This window comes from Mobula birostris, chromosome 1 (genome assembly GCF_030028105.1).
Source record: "Mobula birostris isolate sMobBir1 chromosome 1, sMobBir1.hap1, whole genome shotgun sequence".
NCBI classification, from domain to species: Eukaryota; Metazoa; Chordata; class Chondrichthyes; order Myliobatiformes; family Myliobatidae; genus Mobula; species Mobula birostris.
The window spans coordinates 215,726,432-215,743,520 of NC_092370.1; the positions used below are offsets into that span (position 1 = coordinate 215,726,432).

Genomic DNA, 17,089 nt, shown 5'->3' on the forward strand with positions numbered 1-17,089 from the left:
AGTTCACTGTCTCCTTACTGTTCTTTGTTGTCGGCTGGTGGCACAGTGAGATCAGCGCTGGGCTTGAGAACGGAGGTTCCTGAGTTCGATCCAGTGACAGACCGCTCCCGTGCGTACTCTGCATCTGCACCGGGTTGATGTCGAGCTCACAACTCGGCCTCGTAAAATAAAACTGTGAAATGTCTGTGCGAGGAGTGGCGCCCCACACAGCCTTTCGAACTGCGCCTTGTAAGACATGAAAGTGCCCGACGCTGGCCTCTCAGGTCTGAGTTGACCTCATCATCATCATCATCATTACTGTTCTTTCATGGTCCACTGTCCTCTCATGTTAGATTCCTCCTTCTTCAGCCCTTTACTTCTTCCATCTATCCTTTTTCAGCTTCTTACTTACTTCATCCATTAAAGTGCGCATGCACCGGTCGTGCATGCAGCCTGGTACAGCCGTTCCGATCTATCTTTCTTACTTTTTTCTTCTTACTTTTTAATTTACGTTATTTTTTGTTTTTTTTTTCACGGTAACACGTCGAAGCTGCACCCTCTCTAACATGCTGGTAGAGAGAGTTTTATTTGGGTTTTCGCTGGAAATGGTTACATCCTGACACGTGGGACAGAAGCAAGGTCGCATTGTGTATTTCACGGACCAGCAAAACCCGGCTGGCTTAGCGAACAGAGCGGTGGACACCCCTGCTGAAATCCAGAGGAAAACACACAGAGGGGGATCACAAAGTCGAGGAAAGAGGACCAGGTCAAGACAACAGAGGCTTTTGGAGAAGAGGAGTTCGGTGGGTAATACCATTCCGACTGACCGGAAGTGCACTAAGCGTAAAGGAGTTCGGTGCTTACTGTTCTGGCTAACAACGGATGGTGCAATCTGGGGTATATTACGATTGAGGAACGTGTTTGTAGACCAGATATTGAACTTTTTACTGTTGGACTTCGGCCACATTCCACCGTGATACAACACTTGGCGGCACAGGAGGTCGTTCCTGCCTGTGGCCATCGAACGTGCAGCTCCTCCCGTGGAGGGTCGGACACCCTGAGCCAATAGACTGGTCCTGGACTTATTTTCCATCTGGCATAGCTTGCATTTTGGTGTTTGATTGTTGGGGTTTTTTGTATTGCTATATTTACGCTCTATTCTTGGTTGGTGCGGCTGTAACGAAACCAAATTTCCCCCGGGATTAATAAGGTATATCTATCTATCTATGCACCCACCTACCTTCCACCCCCCAGCTCTTCTATCACCTGCTATCTTGTACTCCATTCCTTCCTCCTACATTCTTATTCTGGCTTCTATCCCTTCATTTCCAGTTCTGATGAAGTGTCTTAGTCCAAAATATTGACAGATTATTCCCCTCCATAGATTTTGCCCGATTTGCTAAGTCCCTCCAACAATTTGTGTGTTGCTCAGGACTCAGACCCTTTATTCCTCAGTGCTATTAGGGAGCCTATCATTTCTTTGTATTGTATTTTCTGATGTGACCAATGGTGACGTTCTGCAGGCAGCAGCAGCAGCTCCTCCTCCCACCACCACCACCACCACCACCTCCATCTGGTGCTTTGCTATCTCCTCAGTCACTTGGCGAGGTTGGGAGAAGAGTGTGCGGCCATTGTTTCTTAATGGTGGAACACAAACTCATCATCAGCTCCTGTGTTTGACCAGTGTCCCTCTCACTCCTGCTGAAGGAGGGTGCAGGTTCAAAAAGTTCAGGGGCGTGCCTCATGGCTGTGGGAGTCCTTTTCGGAGGACTTCGTGGTTTTATCTTTAATGTCCTCCGCGCTGAATGTGCTCCAACTTGTTTTGCACGACTCTGCAGTTTCTGTTCCATGTGATTCTGGTTACTCTTTTCGTACTTTCATGATTTGATGGCATCATTTCAATGTGTTACTGGCTCTGCCATTCAGGCCTGCAGTCATTGATAGTGCTAAACTGAACTGACTTGGTGGATTTTACTTATGGACCATTTCAGGGTCTCTGCAGTTTGATGTTTGATCTTCCTTGTGTTATTTGCCTGCTTTTTGGTGTTTGCGTGATTTGTTCTTTTTTTAGCGCGTTGAAGTTTAATGTTTTCTTTTACCTGGTTTCCATGGTATTTCCCTGTTTTGTGGCTGCCTGCAGGAGGACAAATCTCAGGATTGTATACTGTATATGTACTTTGGTAACACTGGAAGGCAAAGAATTTGCTTCTTGAATACTTTTGGGTGTATCTTATGGATTTTAGACTGCTGATCATGAAAATCACCATGAAATTTCCCTATCGCGTACCCTTTTTTAAAAAAATTGCCTATATTTGTTATTTCAATTCATAATTCAAGTCAATTGAAATGTTGCCCACAGTGTAAGTTGAAAAGTTTACTATCTTGTCCAAGCGTGCCTGGGCATGCTTCGGCAGGGCAGATGCTGCATGGCAGAACAGGTTTTAGAAAGGCTATAAAAGCATCATGCACACATTGTTCTATGCATTGCATTTACATGTGTATTGGTTTGCAATCACCAATATACATGTAAACGGTATGCATAGCATATTGTGTGCACTCATTAAAATAAGGTATTGTATTTTCAGTAGTAGCAGTGATAGCAAAGTGTCTCGTCAAATTTGCAACAGCCACGAGTGGCGAGTATATGCTTAAAATCTCATCTGTCTCATCTGACAACTCAGCCTGAGTTAAATAACCTGGTCAGAGAACTGGGTTTGTCAAAAGCAAAGGTAGAATTACTGGGGTCAGGACTATAAGGATGGATTCTGCTGTCATCAGGCACAAAAATTTCCATGAAGGATTTTGATATTTAAGACAGATGTTTCCCAGAATAATTGATGCCAGAATTAAGGAAGGCATTTTTGTTGGTCCTCAAATCAAACAGGTCCTCAATGGCAGGCAATTCAAAGAACTTCTAGTGGGATGGGAGAAAATCGCAGGGAAAGCGTTTGAGGATGTTGTTGAAAAATTTCTTGTCAACTACATAGCACCAAACTACATACAGCTGGTAGACAACATGCTTCAAGCATATGAAGTACACCATATCACTGAAGATTCATTTTCTGAATTCCCATTTAGACCTTTTCCCTGCAAATCTTGGTGCTGTCAAGGACAAGAATGGTGAAAGGTTTCACCAGGACATTGTGGTCATGGAGAACCGAATCAGGGCAGCTGGCATCAAGTCCTGACGAAGGGTCTCGGCCTGAAACATCGACTGCACCTCTTCCTAGAGATGCTGCCTGGCCTGCTGCGTTCACCAGCAACTTTGATGTGTGTTGCTGGCATCAATGTTGGCTGATTATTGTTGGATACTTAAGTGAGAAGCCTCAGACACTGAGTACAAATGAAAACCATTAACAAAATACTTTTAACTTAGTTGAACTATTGCAAAGCATCAGCACCATTATGCAATTAAACACATTATAGTCAATAAAAGTTAATTTCGTCTCTCCAAATTTCTACATGATACAAGTCTATCATAACCACAAAAACTTTTCTGAAGAAACTTTTGAAAAAAAATGCTGTCCAGTGTAAGAAATGTACTATTCTAGGTTTTTTAAAAAAAACTCAAAACAGTTCAGCGGGTTTTTCATAATCAGTGCATTTCCAAAGCTTTGTCTCACTGGGAATAAGGAAAAATCACTATTTGGATTTAGTACCCAAAGACTAAGATCTAAATTGATAAATCTAAATCTTAATTCCCAAACCAAACCAAGTTAAAATAAATGAGGCCTGCTCATTAACTACCAAGAAGCTTCTCCCAATGAATAACCCAATTTGCAAGATTTGTTCTTTTATTTTTGCACATTGGGTGTTTAACAGTCTTTTTTAATGGGTTCTATTGGATTTCTTTATTTTGTGGCTGCCTCTAAGAAGATATATCTCAAGGTTGTATAATAAAAGTTCTTTGATAATAAATGTACTTTGAACTTCAAAACATTTAAAATATTTTGAAACTTTACTTCAGTAAACAACTATGTTATTGACAAATGAGTCTTTAGTAAAAACTAATCTCCAATGGAATTTGAAATATTTCTATTTAATAGTTATTTTAATTCACATGCAGCCTACATATTTTATTTAAGTGTACATCAGTGCAAAAAGTGTTACTGGAATTTCAGTGAAATAAAATTGTAGAAATCAAGCTCTTGTTGTGTTGAGTACTTTAAACAATAGCAGTGAATTAAAAGAGTAGAAGCTGATGCAATAAAGAAATATTGCAGGTTACTATAGCTTAAACTATGTTAATTTTTCAAGTTACTTGCTTCATCTAATCACTTATTTTCTCTTTAATCCATTAGGTCATCATCAAACAATAGAATCAAGTCACCAATTATGAGAAAAGTTGAGGCTGAGTAAGTATTAAAACATTTGATTTAATTATGGTTGTAATTTCCAGCAAAACCTTTCAAAATATTAACACAGAATTCTTGAGGTGGTTTGATTTTCTGCTCTCCTTTGATGAGATTTATTTTTAATATGTTAATTGTTTTTTCTAATGCCAGCAATTTTGCAATGATGTCAGTATTTTCCTTGGGCATAATAATATTGTTAGCGTCTTGCAAAGACTTGAAGAAGCATAAATGTGCCATTTTCCAGCAAAGCTAAAATTTGTAATGTAATAGGAAATGTTTACTAAAACAGAATATATCAAACAAAAACAGAAATATTGGAAGAATTCAGAAAGTCAAGAAGCTTCTGAAGAAAAAGAAGTCAGTCAACATTTTTGATCGTATCAGGAGATAAAGAGCATGTGTATTGAGAATGAGTCTCAAACTTCATCCTTTGATCAGAAGAGACATAAGAGACTGCAGATGCCAGAATCTGGAGCAAAAAATAAACTGCTGGAGTAACACAGCATCTGTGGAGGCAAAGTGTTGGTCGACATTTTAGATCAAGAACTTGCATCAAAACTAATGTCTCGATTATTCCAGATGCAGGGCCTCGACCCAAAACATCAACTATCCCTTTGCCTCCACAGATTCTGGCTAACCCGGTGAGTTCCTCCAGCAGTTTACTTTTTTTTCCATCTGATAGGTCTTAACCCATCTGGCTTTTTGTCTTACACGTCTCTGCTCCCCCAACTCTACTTTGAAAACTGTAAATCCTCCACTATCCATCCTCTATTCACATCTCAAAGTTGCTGTGAACACTTTGCCTCCACATATGCTGTGTTACTCCAGCAGTTTATTTTTTGCTCCAGATTCTGGCATCTGCAGTCTCTTATATCTCTTCTGATCAAAGGATGAAGTTTGAGACTCATTTTCATCAGGTGATCAGCAGCATGGGTACTGAGACTCATTCTCGATACACATGCTCTTTATCTTCTGATAGGATCAAAAATGTTGACTGACTTCTTTTTCTTCAGATGCTTCTTGACTTTCTGAATTCTTCCAATATTTCTGTTTTTGTTTGATATATTCTGTTTTAGTAAACATTTCCTATTACATTACAAATTTTAGCTTTGCTGGAAAATGGCACATTCATGCTTCTTCAACTTTGATGTGTGTTGCTTGAATTTCCAGCATCTGCAGAATTCCTCGTGTTTACCCATTCACATCTCACCAGATCTGAGGAAGGAATTCTGATCAAAAGTGTTGGTTAGTTTCTCTTTCCACAAATGATGCTTGTCTGACTGAATTCTTCCAGTGTTTCTATCTTTGCTTCATATTTCAGTTTCTGCAGTTCTGATTATTTTAATTGTTTTAATAGTATATGTCACATTGTATGTTTCAAACTCATACACTTGAGACTCTGTAAATGGTTAATATGATTTAAATTGGCTGTTATTTTCTTCAGCTCTCAACTGCTACAAGCAAATGTATTTACAGATTATTCATTGCCGATGTTCATTTTTCTCCAGGGAAGAGGAATTAAAGTATCTGGAATTCATCTCTGATGTCACCAGCGAGATATTAACTCGAGGATTATTTTCAAACAGGTATTCATTTATTTTCCACATTGCACAGTAAGAGGTAGCTTTCTAATTTCACTCTATGCCTCTAAGTTAAATAGTTTAAGGTATAAATTAAGTTTGTTTTGTTGATGTCACCAGTTTGGAGGTTTCCTGCTTAAAAAAATGTATTTATGGAAGCAGTTAATTTAATCTTAGAAAAGCTAGAAAGCACTTCATATGTGATGAGTCGCTTAGAAGGGGGAGTTGGTATGGGAGTATATGACTTTTTTCTTAAAGCAGAAACAATATAGCATTTTCTATTTTTGCATTGCTTTTTCTGTTCTCTAATGTCCTTGTTTCATAGCTCTTGGTAGTAAAGGAACATATTCTCTTTCCTTAACTGCTCTGTTAACCCCCAGCTAGATGACCTCATTTACAGATTATGTCTGCGTCTTACCCTCTGAGAGATGTCCCCATTGTTCTATCCATCCTTCTATCATGCTTAATACTAACTTATTTTCTCTCCATCTTAGTTGTGAATTGAACCTGTAATGTTAATTCTGTTTCTCCACACATGCTAACTGAGCTGTTAGGTGTTCCCAGCATTTTCTGTTTTTATTTAAGTAATACATTAGGTTGATCGTGCATACTACATTGGTAAACAAGGATACCTAAGATACAGCCGGATAAATTTGTGACCTTAATTAACTATGTGTAGTTCTTTTCTCCAACATACATTGTAAGATATAAAGATATAAATGATGTTGGACTAGGGGAAATTTTGAGTATTTATGATGAGTGCGTCATTAATACAGTGTTTAAGCACACTACATTTGTGATTGAATGGATTGGTTGACCTCTATACGGATACATATACAGATGGTGTTCCTCCCCCTTCCTCAATTTCACTATCCCTTCTGATCTTCCCTTCTCTGAGGCAGAACGTTCTGTCCTCAGTAAGGGCTTTACCTTTGTCCTCCTCCTCCCACCTTTTTACTCTAACTTCTCATCCTTTTTCTCCAGTCCTAATGAGAGTGTCGGCCCGAAATGTCAACTGTTTACTCTTTTCAATAGATGCTGCCCGGCCTGCCGAGTTCCTCCAGCACTTTGTGTGTTTTGCTTGGATCTCCAGCATCTGCAGATTTTCTCTTGTCTGTGTTGTAAAGAATTATCACATTGACTTACCAAAGTGACTCTTTGTAATGATAACATATTACTAATGGGTTAAAAAAAACTTCATCTTTATTTAGGGTTTTAGAAAATATATTTGAACGTCGAATAGAAGAAAACAAGCATCGATTAGATGAAGTGAGTATAGAATTCTGTGTTCAGTATTTTCAAAATATTCAGTTATTTTATCCAATGTAAAAAGAATATGCAGCTTTAAAATTAGATTTACTCCTCCTGTTTTTATATACCCCTTAAAAATTAGTCCTTCCTAACATGTTGTTCTCTCTGCTATTGGTGACCCCTAGCATGTCAACGGAACAGTCAATTTACCACAAGTGAGCAATCAATTAACATTATAATCAGTGTTATTCTAAATTAATGAATTCCATAAATCTTCAGTGCTTTGTTAGAATTCAGACAGGTCCAAGAAATAGAACAGGAAAGTTCAGAACCTAAATCATTTTTGGAGGGAAGATGACAATAGGACTTCTTTCCAGGAAATGTAAGTCGCAAAGATAATTGGTGATTGTTAATGCAAATTGTAATGGTAACCCTCAAATAGAAATCGAGACAGTTATTTGCTTGGAACATTGAGTGTTTTATTTTTATATTGGAACTTTTACTTTTTTAAACATTTTCGGTAGCTGTCCTACTCCAATTACCCTGTATTTGTGCAAGATTTTTGTAAAACATGATACTTTTACCTGTGCCATTTATTAACAATGTTTGCTGAATGTCACAAGTGACCTATTCCTAAAAGTGTCTTTTGGACCATTCCTCTTGCTTTTGATTGTACAAGGTAACTTTTATTTTGAATTATTGCAATGTAGGTCTTTTTGCTTAATATTACATCCCAATTTATTTATCAGTCCTTCAAAGTTTGCCTTTCTTAAACTTTAAGCCCCACATTGTGATTCCCTTATATCCTAAAAGTTGATAGGAATTCTGAAGCCTATTGTCCCCTGGAGGCTCAATCATTGGATGTATTTAAAGAAAAGCTAGATATTCTTTAAAAAATAAAGAAATATATTAGATGTTGGAGTAAGTACAAGGGAGTGGGTGGTCAGCTCCTGTTCCTATTTTTTTTTCTATTATGGTACAATATAAGGATACATAATCAGGACCTTCACTTAGGTGACATGCAGAACCAGGTAAGACAGGGAAGTAAAGTTTGTGGGAGAAGAGGGTTAAGCAGAATGTAATGAAAAAGAAGGCGGTACTGTGCAAAAGTGTTAGACACAGATTTATACGTGTGTGTGTGTGTATATATATACACCCCCCCCCCAGAGATTTTCATGTGTTAGCGTTTTACAACATTGAATCACAATGGATTTAATTTGGCTTTTTTGACACTGATCAACAGAAAAGACTCTTTCGTGTCAAAGTGAAACCAAATTTCTACAAGTTGGTCTAAATATATTCCCATTATTAAATACAAAATAACTAATCACATATTTACCGTGTCAGTATTTAGTAGATACACTTTTGGCAGCAGTTACAGCCTTGAGTCTATGTGGATAGGTTTCTATCAACTTTGCACATCTGGACACTGAAATTTTCCCCCATTCTTCTTTAAAAAAACTGCTCAAGCTCTGTTAGATTGCATAGGAATCGTGAGTGAACAGCCCTTTTCTACTCCAGCTACAAATTCTCAATTGGATTGAGGTCTAGACTCTGACTTGGCCACTCCAAGATATTAACCTTGTTGGGTTTAAACCATTCCTGTGTAGCTTTTGCTTTACACTTGGGGTCATTGTCTTGCTGGAAAGCAAACCTCCCAAGTCGCCATTATCTTGCAGACTGCGTCAGGTTTTCTTTCAGGATTTCCCTGTATTTTGCTGCATTCATTTTACCCTCTGCTTTCACAAACCTTCCAGGGCCTGCTGCAATGAAGCATCCCCACACCATTGTGTAGCCACCACCATGCTTCATGGTAGGGATGGTGTGTTTGTAATAATGTGCAGTATTTGACTTACACCTAAGATAGTGTTGGGCACGTGGCCAAGTGGTTAAGGCATTCGTCTAGTTATCTCAAGGTTGCTAGTTTGAGCCTCAGCTGTGGCAGCGTGTTTGTGCCCTTGAGCAAGGCACTTAATCACACATTGCTTTAGTCTGTGCGAGGAGTGGCACCCCACATAGACTTCCAATCTGCGCCTTGTAAGGCATGAAAATGCCCGACGCAGGCCTCTCGTGGTCTGAGTCGACGTTCCCCTTCCCCTAAGATAGTGTTTAGTCTGATGGCCAAAAAGCTATATTTTGGTTTCATCAGAGCATAGAACCTTCTTCCAGCTGACTTCAGAGACTCCCACATGCCTTCTGGCAAACTCTAGCTGAGACTTCATGCGTGTTTTTTTCAACAGTGGTTTCCTCTTTGCCACTCTCCCATAAAGCTGAGACTGGTGAAGCAGCCGGGCAACAGTTGCTTTATGTGCAGCCTTTCCCATCTCAGCCACTGAGCTTGTAACTCCTCTGGAGTTGTCATAGGTCTCTTGGTGGCCTCCCTCACTAGTCCCCTTCTTACAGGTCACTCAGTTTTTGAAGATGGCCTGCTCTAAGCAGATTTACAGCTGTGCCATATTCTTTCCATTTCTCAATGATTGACTTAACTGTACTCCAAGGGATATTCAGTGACTTGGAAATTTTCTTGTATCGATTTCCTGACTTGTGCTTTTCAATAACCTTTTCACGAAGTTGATTGGAGTGTTCTTTTGTCTTCATGGTGTAGTTTTTGCCAGGACTCACTAGCAGTTGGACCTTTCAGATACAGGTGTATTTTAACAACAATCAATTGGCTGCACCCGTGATGACTTGATGTGTCATATTAAAGGGGGTGAATACTTATGCAATCAATTATTGTGTGTTTTATATTTTTAATTAATTGAGATCACTTTGTAGAGATCTGCTTTCACTTTGACATGGAAGCCTTTTTCTGTTGATCATTTTGACATTTAATTTGTCAAAAAAGGCAAATTAAATCCACTGGGATTGAAGGTAGTAAAATAATAAAACATGAAAACTTCCAAGGGACTGAATATTTTTATAGGCACTGTATAAATGTACTGCATCTCTGACAGTACTGCACTTTTTTTTCTCATCGTTCAATAATTGATTCTGTAACAGCTGTCGCCATAATTACCAGCACTCTCCTCTGCTGACAGCTTGTAGGCGTGACATGAGCTTCTCAAAACAGCTGCTGCAGTTGGCAGATGGAATATAGTAGTCTTTCCACTATTCTTGACCAGAGATGTGAGATGGTTAATTTTTTCCCCAACACTGAAACCAGTCTTTTGGTGAATCACTGTGAACATCAAATTGTTTGACCACTTTATAATAAAATGATTTTTTTTTTTTTTGTCCTTATTGGCCTGCTGACCACCCATGTGAGCAAGACCTCCTGTTCATTTCTTCCACTAGGATTTTGTGGTCAGTAATTTCAAAGCAATGTCTCTGTCTCTGTACTACCTCTGTTGATGTCAGTGCTCCCCAGGGTGCACAATAACTTCCAGATCAATCGTTACTTCTCTTTTAAGAGCTGAAGTGTCAGTAGGTGTAAGCTGGTTTGATTTGTTGTTCATATTTAAATTTTGCATCTGTGCTAATGAGTAAATCGATGTGTCTGAAGCATGAAAAATTGCACATGCTAATTGCAATAATGCATTTGAGGGATTGTTTTTCTCTTCCGTTGTTGAAATATCCCTAACTGGTACTTAACTGAGTACCTATATTGATGAATCTTAGCCATAGAAATAAAGCAAAAAAGAAAATTAATGAAGGCTATTGGAAACTTTATAGGATTTTCTTTGCTTGTAATTTCCTAAATATTTGCACCTGAAGAATAGCATTTGAGAAATTCATGCAAATTTTAGGCTTTACTTAAATAGCCTCAATGTTTCATGCTGATTCCATTAAATTTTTACAAAAAATGTAGCCTTACCGAAACACAAAATTGAAACCTATACAGGGTTTGTCAATTTATTGCGTAAGTTAAACTGGCATGGACCCATTGCCATCTGTAAGGAGGTATGTCCTCCTCATGGGATATGTGGGTTTTCCCCAGGTGCTCCGATTTCCTTCCACAGTCCAAAGACATACCGGGTAGTTTAACTGGTCTTTGTAAATTGTCCTGTGATTAAGTTAGTGTTAAATCAAGGTTGTTGGGGTGGCGCAGCTCAAAGGACTGGAAGGGCCAATTCCGTGCTATACATCTAAGTAAACAAATATTGTCCCTGATTCCTATACGCCCAAGTTTCCTGTCCTGGATATGGAGGGCCTCATTCACTATCCTCAGTAGTCCAGAATTCAGTGATGAGGCCTGGAGATAGCTGAGCTTCAGGTTGTTAAGCGTGCAGGCCCTGATCATGGAGTAGCTGAAATTCCCTGATTCAAGGCAAAGCTCAGACTGGAGCTTCCGTCTTCAAAACTGTCATTGGCCAACAATTTTAAAAATATTTATTTCATGCAGAATTTAAAAACTCAGTAAAGTGGGATATTCTATTACATTTGGGAAAATAAAGTGAATGACAAATAAAACAAAAACAACTTTAAAAACATTAAACGAAAGCAATATAATTTTGAGAAAGTAACTTACTTCCCCATTTCCACCACAAAAGGCAGAATTGCCCGATGGCGTCCATTCCCATTCCCATTCCCATTCCCATTCAACATTCCATTCACATTTCGACATGTTGGTCTGATGAGGAGGAGCAACACCTCATTTCTGTCTGGGTAACCTCCAGCCTGATGACATGAACATTGATATCTCTAACTTCTTGTAATTTCTCCCCCGCCTCTCTTTTGCCACTCCCCTTCCTTGTTTCCCTATCACCCTTCTCCTCACCTGCCCTCCTAGCAAATATTGTGTGCGACACTAGCAAAACATAAGTGGCAATATGTTCTACAGGAAGGAACCTGGAGAGAAAAGGAGGCAGAGTCAGAGGAAGAGATGCAGGAGAAAAAGCCTCAGATACCCTTTCACCCCTCCTCCCTCTCCTGCCGATCACCTCCCTCTGGTACCCCTCCTTCTACCCTTTTTTCCGTGGTCCACTATCCTCTCATATCATATAACTTCTTCAGCCCTTTACCTCTTCCACCTATCACTTCCCAGCTTCTTACTTCATCCCCTTCTCCTACCCACCAACCTTCCCCTGATCTCAACTATCACCTGCCAGCTTGTACTCCATCCTTCCCCACCTAACCCCTCCTGATGCTGGCTTCTGTTCTCTTCCTTTCCAGTCCTGATGAAAGGTCTTGGCCCAATATGTCAACTGTTTATACCTCTCCATAAAAACTGCCTGACTTGCTGAATTCCTGCAGCATTTTGTGGGTGTTGCTCGACATGTATAGTATCTGCTGATTCTCTTGTATTTAGTACTTCAAGATTCAAAATTGTTTATGCAACACACATCAATGTTGCTGGTGAACGCAGCAGGCCAAGCAGCATCTCTAGGAAGAGGTGCAGTCGACGTTTCAGGCCGAGACCCTTCGTCAGGACTAACTGAAGGAAGAGTTAGTAAGAGATTTGAAAGTGGGAGGGGGAGGGGGAGATCCAAAATGATAGGAGAAGACAGGAGGGGGAGGGATGGAGCCAAGAGCTGGACAGGTGATTGGCAAAGGGGATATGAGAGGATCATGGGACAGGAGGCCCAGGGAGAAAGACAAAGGGGGGGGGGACCCAGAGGATGGGCAAGGGGTATAGTCAGAGGGACAGAGGGAGAAAAAGGAGAGTGAGAGAAAGAATGTGTGTATAAAAATAAATAACAGATGGTGTACGAGGGGGAGGTGGGGCATTAGCGGAAGTTAGAGAAGTCGATGTTCATGCCCATCCTCTGGGTTCCCCCCCCCCCCCTTTGTCTTTCTCCCTGGGCCTCCTGTCCCATGAACCTCTCATATCCCCTTTGCCAATCACCTGTCCAGCTCTTGGCTCCATCCCTCCCCCTCCTGTCTTCTCCTATCATTTTGGATCTCCCCCTCCCCCTCCCACTTTCAAATCTCTTTTCTTTCTTTTTAAATCTTTTTATTAAATAAGTATACAAAAGGTAAACCATATAAGCACTAATACACTGTTAGAAATTACAGGAGATATTACTACAGAAAAAAATTGATACAAACAGTGCAGTTTAAACATAAAATAATAAGGTAAATTAATAGTATACTAATTTTATATATATATATCAATAGAGAAAAGGAAAAAAAAACCCACCGTGCAACTAAGCTAAAAGCAAAGCAAAGCAATGGGCTAACTTGGAAACAGGTAGAGTTAAAAAACTTAAAATCACGTCCTCAAACCCAACCTCCATTAAAAACAGTTAAAAAAAGCAAGAAGGGAATATAAATATGAAACAAAAGAGAAAAAAAAATTACATTAAATGAAAATATTGAACAAAAGATCTCCAGGTCTGTTCAAATTTAAATGAGGAATCATAAAGATTACTTCTAATTTTCTCCAAATTTAAGCATAATATCGTCTGGGAAAACCAAAAAAAGGTAGTTGGAACATTAGGCTCTTTCCAATGTTGTAAGATACATCTTTTCGCCATTAAAGTAAGAAATGCAATCATTCTACGGGCTGAAGGGGAAAGATTACTGGATATTTTAGGTAATCCAAAGATAGCAGTAATAGGATGAGGAGAGATATCTATATTCAATACCTTTGAGATAATATTAAAAATGTCTCTCCAAAAAGTTTCCAGACTAGGACAAGACCAAAGCATATGAGTTAAGGAAGCTATCTGCCCCGGACATCTATCACAAAAAGGATTAATATGAGAATAAAAACGAGCTAATTTATCTTTGGACATATGTGCTCTATGAACAACTTTAAATTGAATTAGGGAATGTTTAGCACAGATAGAGGAAGTATTGACTAATTGTAAAATCTGCCCCCAGTCATCCACGGAAATAATAGAACCCAATTCCTGTTCCCAATCTACCCTAATCTTATCAAATGGAGCTTTCCTAAGTTTCATAATAATATCATAGCCGAGACACCTTTCTGACATGGATTAAGGTTAATTATATTATCTAAAATATATGTAGGAGGAAGCATTGGAAAGGAAGTAAGTATAGTACTTAGGAAATTTCTAACTTGAAGATATCTAAAAAAATGTATTCTTGGTAAATTATATTTATTAGATAATTGTTCAAAAAACATAAGGGAACCATCTAAAAATAAATCCAAAAACCGTGAAATACCCTTAGTCTTCCAAATTTGAAATGCATGATCCGTGAAAAAGGGAGGAAAAGATATGTTACCTAAAATAGGGATCGCTAGCCCAAATTGGTTAAGATCGAAAAATTTTCTGAATTGAAACCAAATACGTAAGGTATATTTAACTATCGGGTTAGAAACCAGTTTGAGGCGTTTCAAATCAAAAGGAAGAGAGGAACCTAAAATAGAGCCAAGTGCATAGCCCTGAGCAGATTGTAATTCCAAAACTACCCATTTAAGGATGGATAGTGTATCTTGGTCAAGTAACCAAAATTTCATATGTCGAATATTAATTGCCCAGTAATAGAATCTAAAGTTGGGTTATCAAATTCTAAATTTGTGTATGTTTACAAAATACAATTAAGTTGGTCAGTAAAACTATTGAAAATCTTTTCTTTGTACTTTTGTCAGTTAAATAAAGGTTCACGTGAATTAACATATCACAGATTTTTGTTTTTATTGCATTTTGGAAAATATCCCAACTTTTCTGGAAATGGGGTTTGTAGTTTAGGCAGATTGTGTCTGTGACTTAGGTAAAGATTGGACCACATTTTATGAGTAATTAATGCAGAAAACCAGTTAATTGCAAAGGGTTCAGAAACTTTGTCTTGCAAGTATATTGCCTTGATACCAGATAGGGTGGTGCCAGTGAATGGTTGGGGAGTTTTGAGTATCCATTGATTTTGACTTCTGGTCAAGATAGCGCCTGTGTACTTCACTCCTTTAGTCGACCTCTTCTGGATAGACCATGAAACCATATATTTCACTTCTTTTATGCCTTTGACATTAGCTTTTGTTTTGAATGTGATTCTGGAACTGCTGGAGCATGTGATTCTCCAGTGCTCTGCGGCCTCTGAGAGGATTCCGGGAGACTGAGGCTGCGTGCGCGAACCTTGTAGTGAGAAAGCTGTGGGATGGGGCACGAACCAATGTTTGACTTCACTTGCCAATTAAAGCTTCCATTGAGCACTGATTAAAGCACGAGGGAGATTGGAACATCGAGGTGAATGCGGAAGGTGAGCCACAGCTGCCTACCTTTTGATCACTACCGGAAAGGGGAGATTGCCTTTTGATTGCTGGTGGGATCGCTCTGCTACCAGAGAGGGAAAGGCCTGCTGCTGTGCCCGGAGAATGTTACCCAGATTTTCTGGGTTTTGGATGTGGACATGGACTGTAGACTTTTTTTTCCCCAGTCTGATGGTTTTTTATGCACTGTTTTTCAAACGATCTTTCTTGTTTTTTTGTGTGTGAGGGTGGGGGATTTGGGGGTTGATGTGCCTGTTCCGTTTTTGTTCATTTTTTGTGTGGGGAGGAGGGATTTGGGGGTGGTTGATTGTGCTGTTGTTCATTTCTTTCTTGGTTATCTGGAGAAGAATTTCAGAGTTTGATAATAAATGAACCTATTGTGGAGCCTTCCTATCTGCCGCAGTGCAGTTTCCTTACTAAGCAGTGATGTAGATTGTCGAGATGCTCTCTACTACGCACCTACAAAATTATGTGATTATGAATGTGCAAAGTCGAGCTCCCTTCAGCTTCCTCAGAAAGCAGAGGTATTGGTGAGCTTTCTTGACTGCGTAGAATGTGTTTTGGGACCATGAGATGTTGTGTGTGACGTGCACTTCAAGGAGTTTGAAACTGCCTGCAGTTTCCACTGTTGTGCCGCCAATTAAAGATGGATTGTTCGTGGTATGTGTTCTCCTGAAATTGATAACCATCTCCTTTGTCTTGTTGACATTAAGGGCGAGGTTATTTGCCTGGCACCATGCATCGAGCCCTTCCCCCTCCTCTCTAACCCATCTCATCATTGTTGGTGACGAGTTCCACTACTGTTGTGTCATCGGCAAACGTGATGATGTGATTGTTGCCTGTTTAGACGTGCCATCATGTGCGAGCAGAGTGTTCAACAGTGGGCTCAACATACAGCCCGGGGGGATGGGGGTGGGAGCACACCTGTGTTGAGGATGATGGGGAAGGAGAAGTGGTAGTCCATCCTAGCTATCTGAGGTTGTTCGTTAGGATCTCCAATACCCAGTTGCACAGTGATGTATTTAGAACGAGGAGTAGGAATTTGTTCACCAAGGTTGTGTTGAATGCCGAACTGAAATCCAGAAATAGCCTTCTGACATAAGTGTCCAAGGTGTGTCAGGGTCAGGTGCATGACAGATGCTGTGGTATCTGTCGTAGAGTGGTTCTGTCGATAAGCATAGTGATGAGTCTCCAGTATGGCAGGAATGGACTATTTGATATGCGCCATTATCAGGCATTCAGAGCACTTAATGATGATTGGCATTAGTGCCTCTGGGCAGTAGTCATTTAGTTCTGGAGCTGTAGAGCTCTTTGGTACAGGAATGATGATAGTTGATTTGAAGCATGTGGGGACAGCAGCCTGAATGAGTGAAGTGTTGAAGATGTCCATGAAAATGTCAGTGAGCACTCCCTGAGTGTTGGGCCTGGGATGTTGTCTGGCCCGGCCACCTTATAGGGCTTGACTCTCTGCAGAGTTCTTTGCATATGTGCTGCTGAGAGTGGCTGCTCATTCATGACTGGCATGAAATTGCATGCTTCTAAACTTATATAAAAATTATTTAGAACATCAGTGAGGGAGAAGTCACCGGTACAGTCAATGCTGTTTTTTCTTGTTTAGTCAATAGTCCCCTTGATGCACAGTCACATACGCTGAGGATCTGGTGTTGCTGATTTTTTTGTGTGCAGGGAGACTTTGCCATCTTGATGCCTGAGATGACCTTTCTCCTGACTGCCCAGATGGCTATTCTGTCATCAGACTTGAAGGCAATATCCCGGTCTTTTAGTAGGGACTGCACCTCTACTAGAGGTTG

General features: G+C 39.8%; 1 protein-coding gene across 6 annotated transcripts in view; it reads left to right on the forward strand.

The window, feature by feature from the left end:
• Positions 1–17,089, forward strand: part of LOC140204441 (spermatogenesis-associated protein 7-like) — a 95,594-nt gene that overhangs the window by 74,991 nt on the left and 3,514 nt on the right. For all 6 annotated transcript variants that reach the window (XM_072271163.1, XM_072271172.1, XM_072271178.1 and 3 more), the window contains 3 exons: positions 4,281–4,334; positions 5,843–5,920; positions 7,126–7,183. In XM_072271163.1, the coding sequence (XP_072127264.1) occupies positions 4,281–4,334; positions 5,843–5,920; positions 7,126–7,183 (190 nt within the window). The remainder of the gene's footprint in view (positions 1–4,280; positions 4,335–5,842; positions 5,921–7,125; positions 7,184–17,089) is intronic.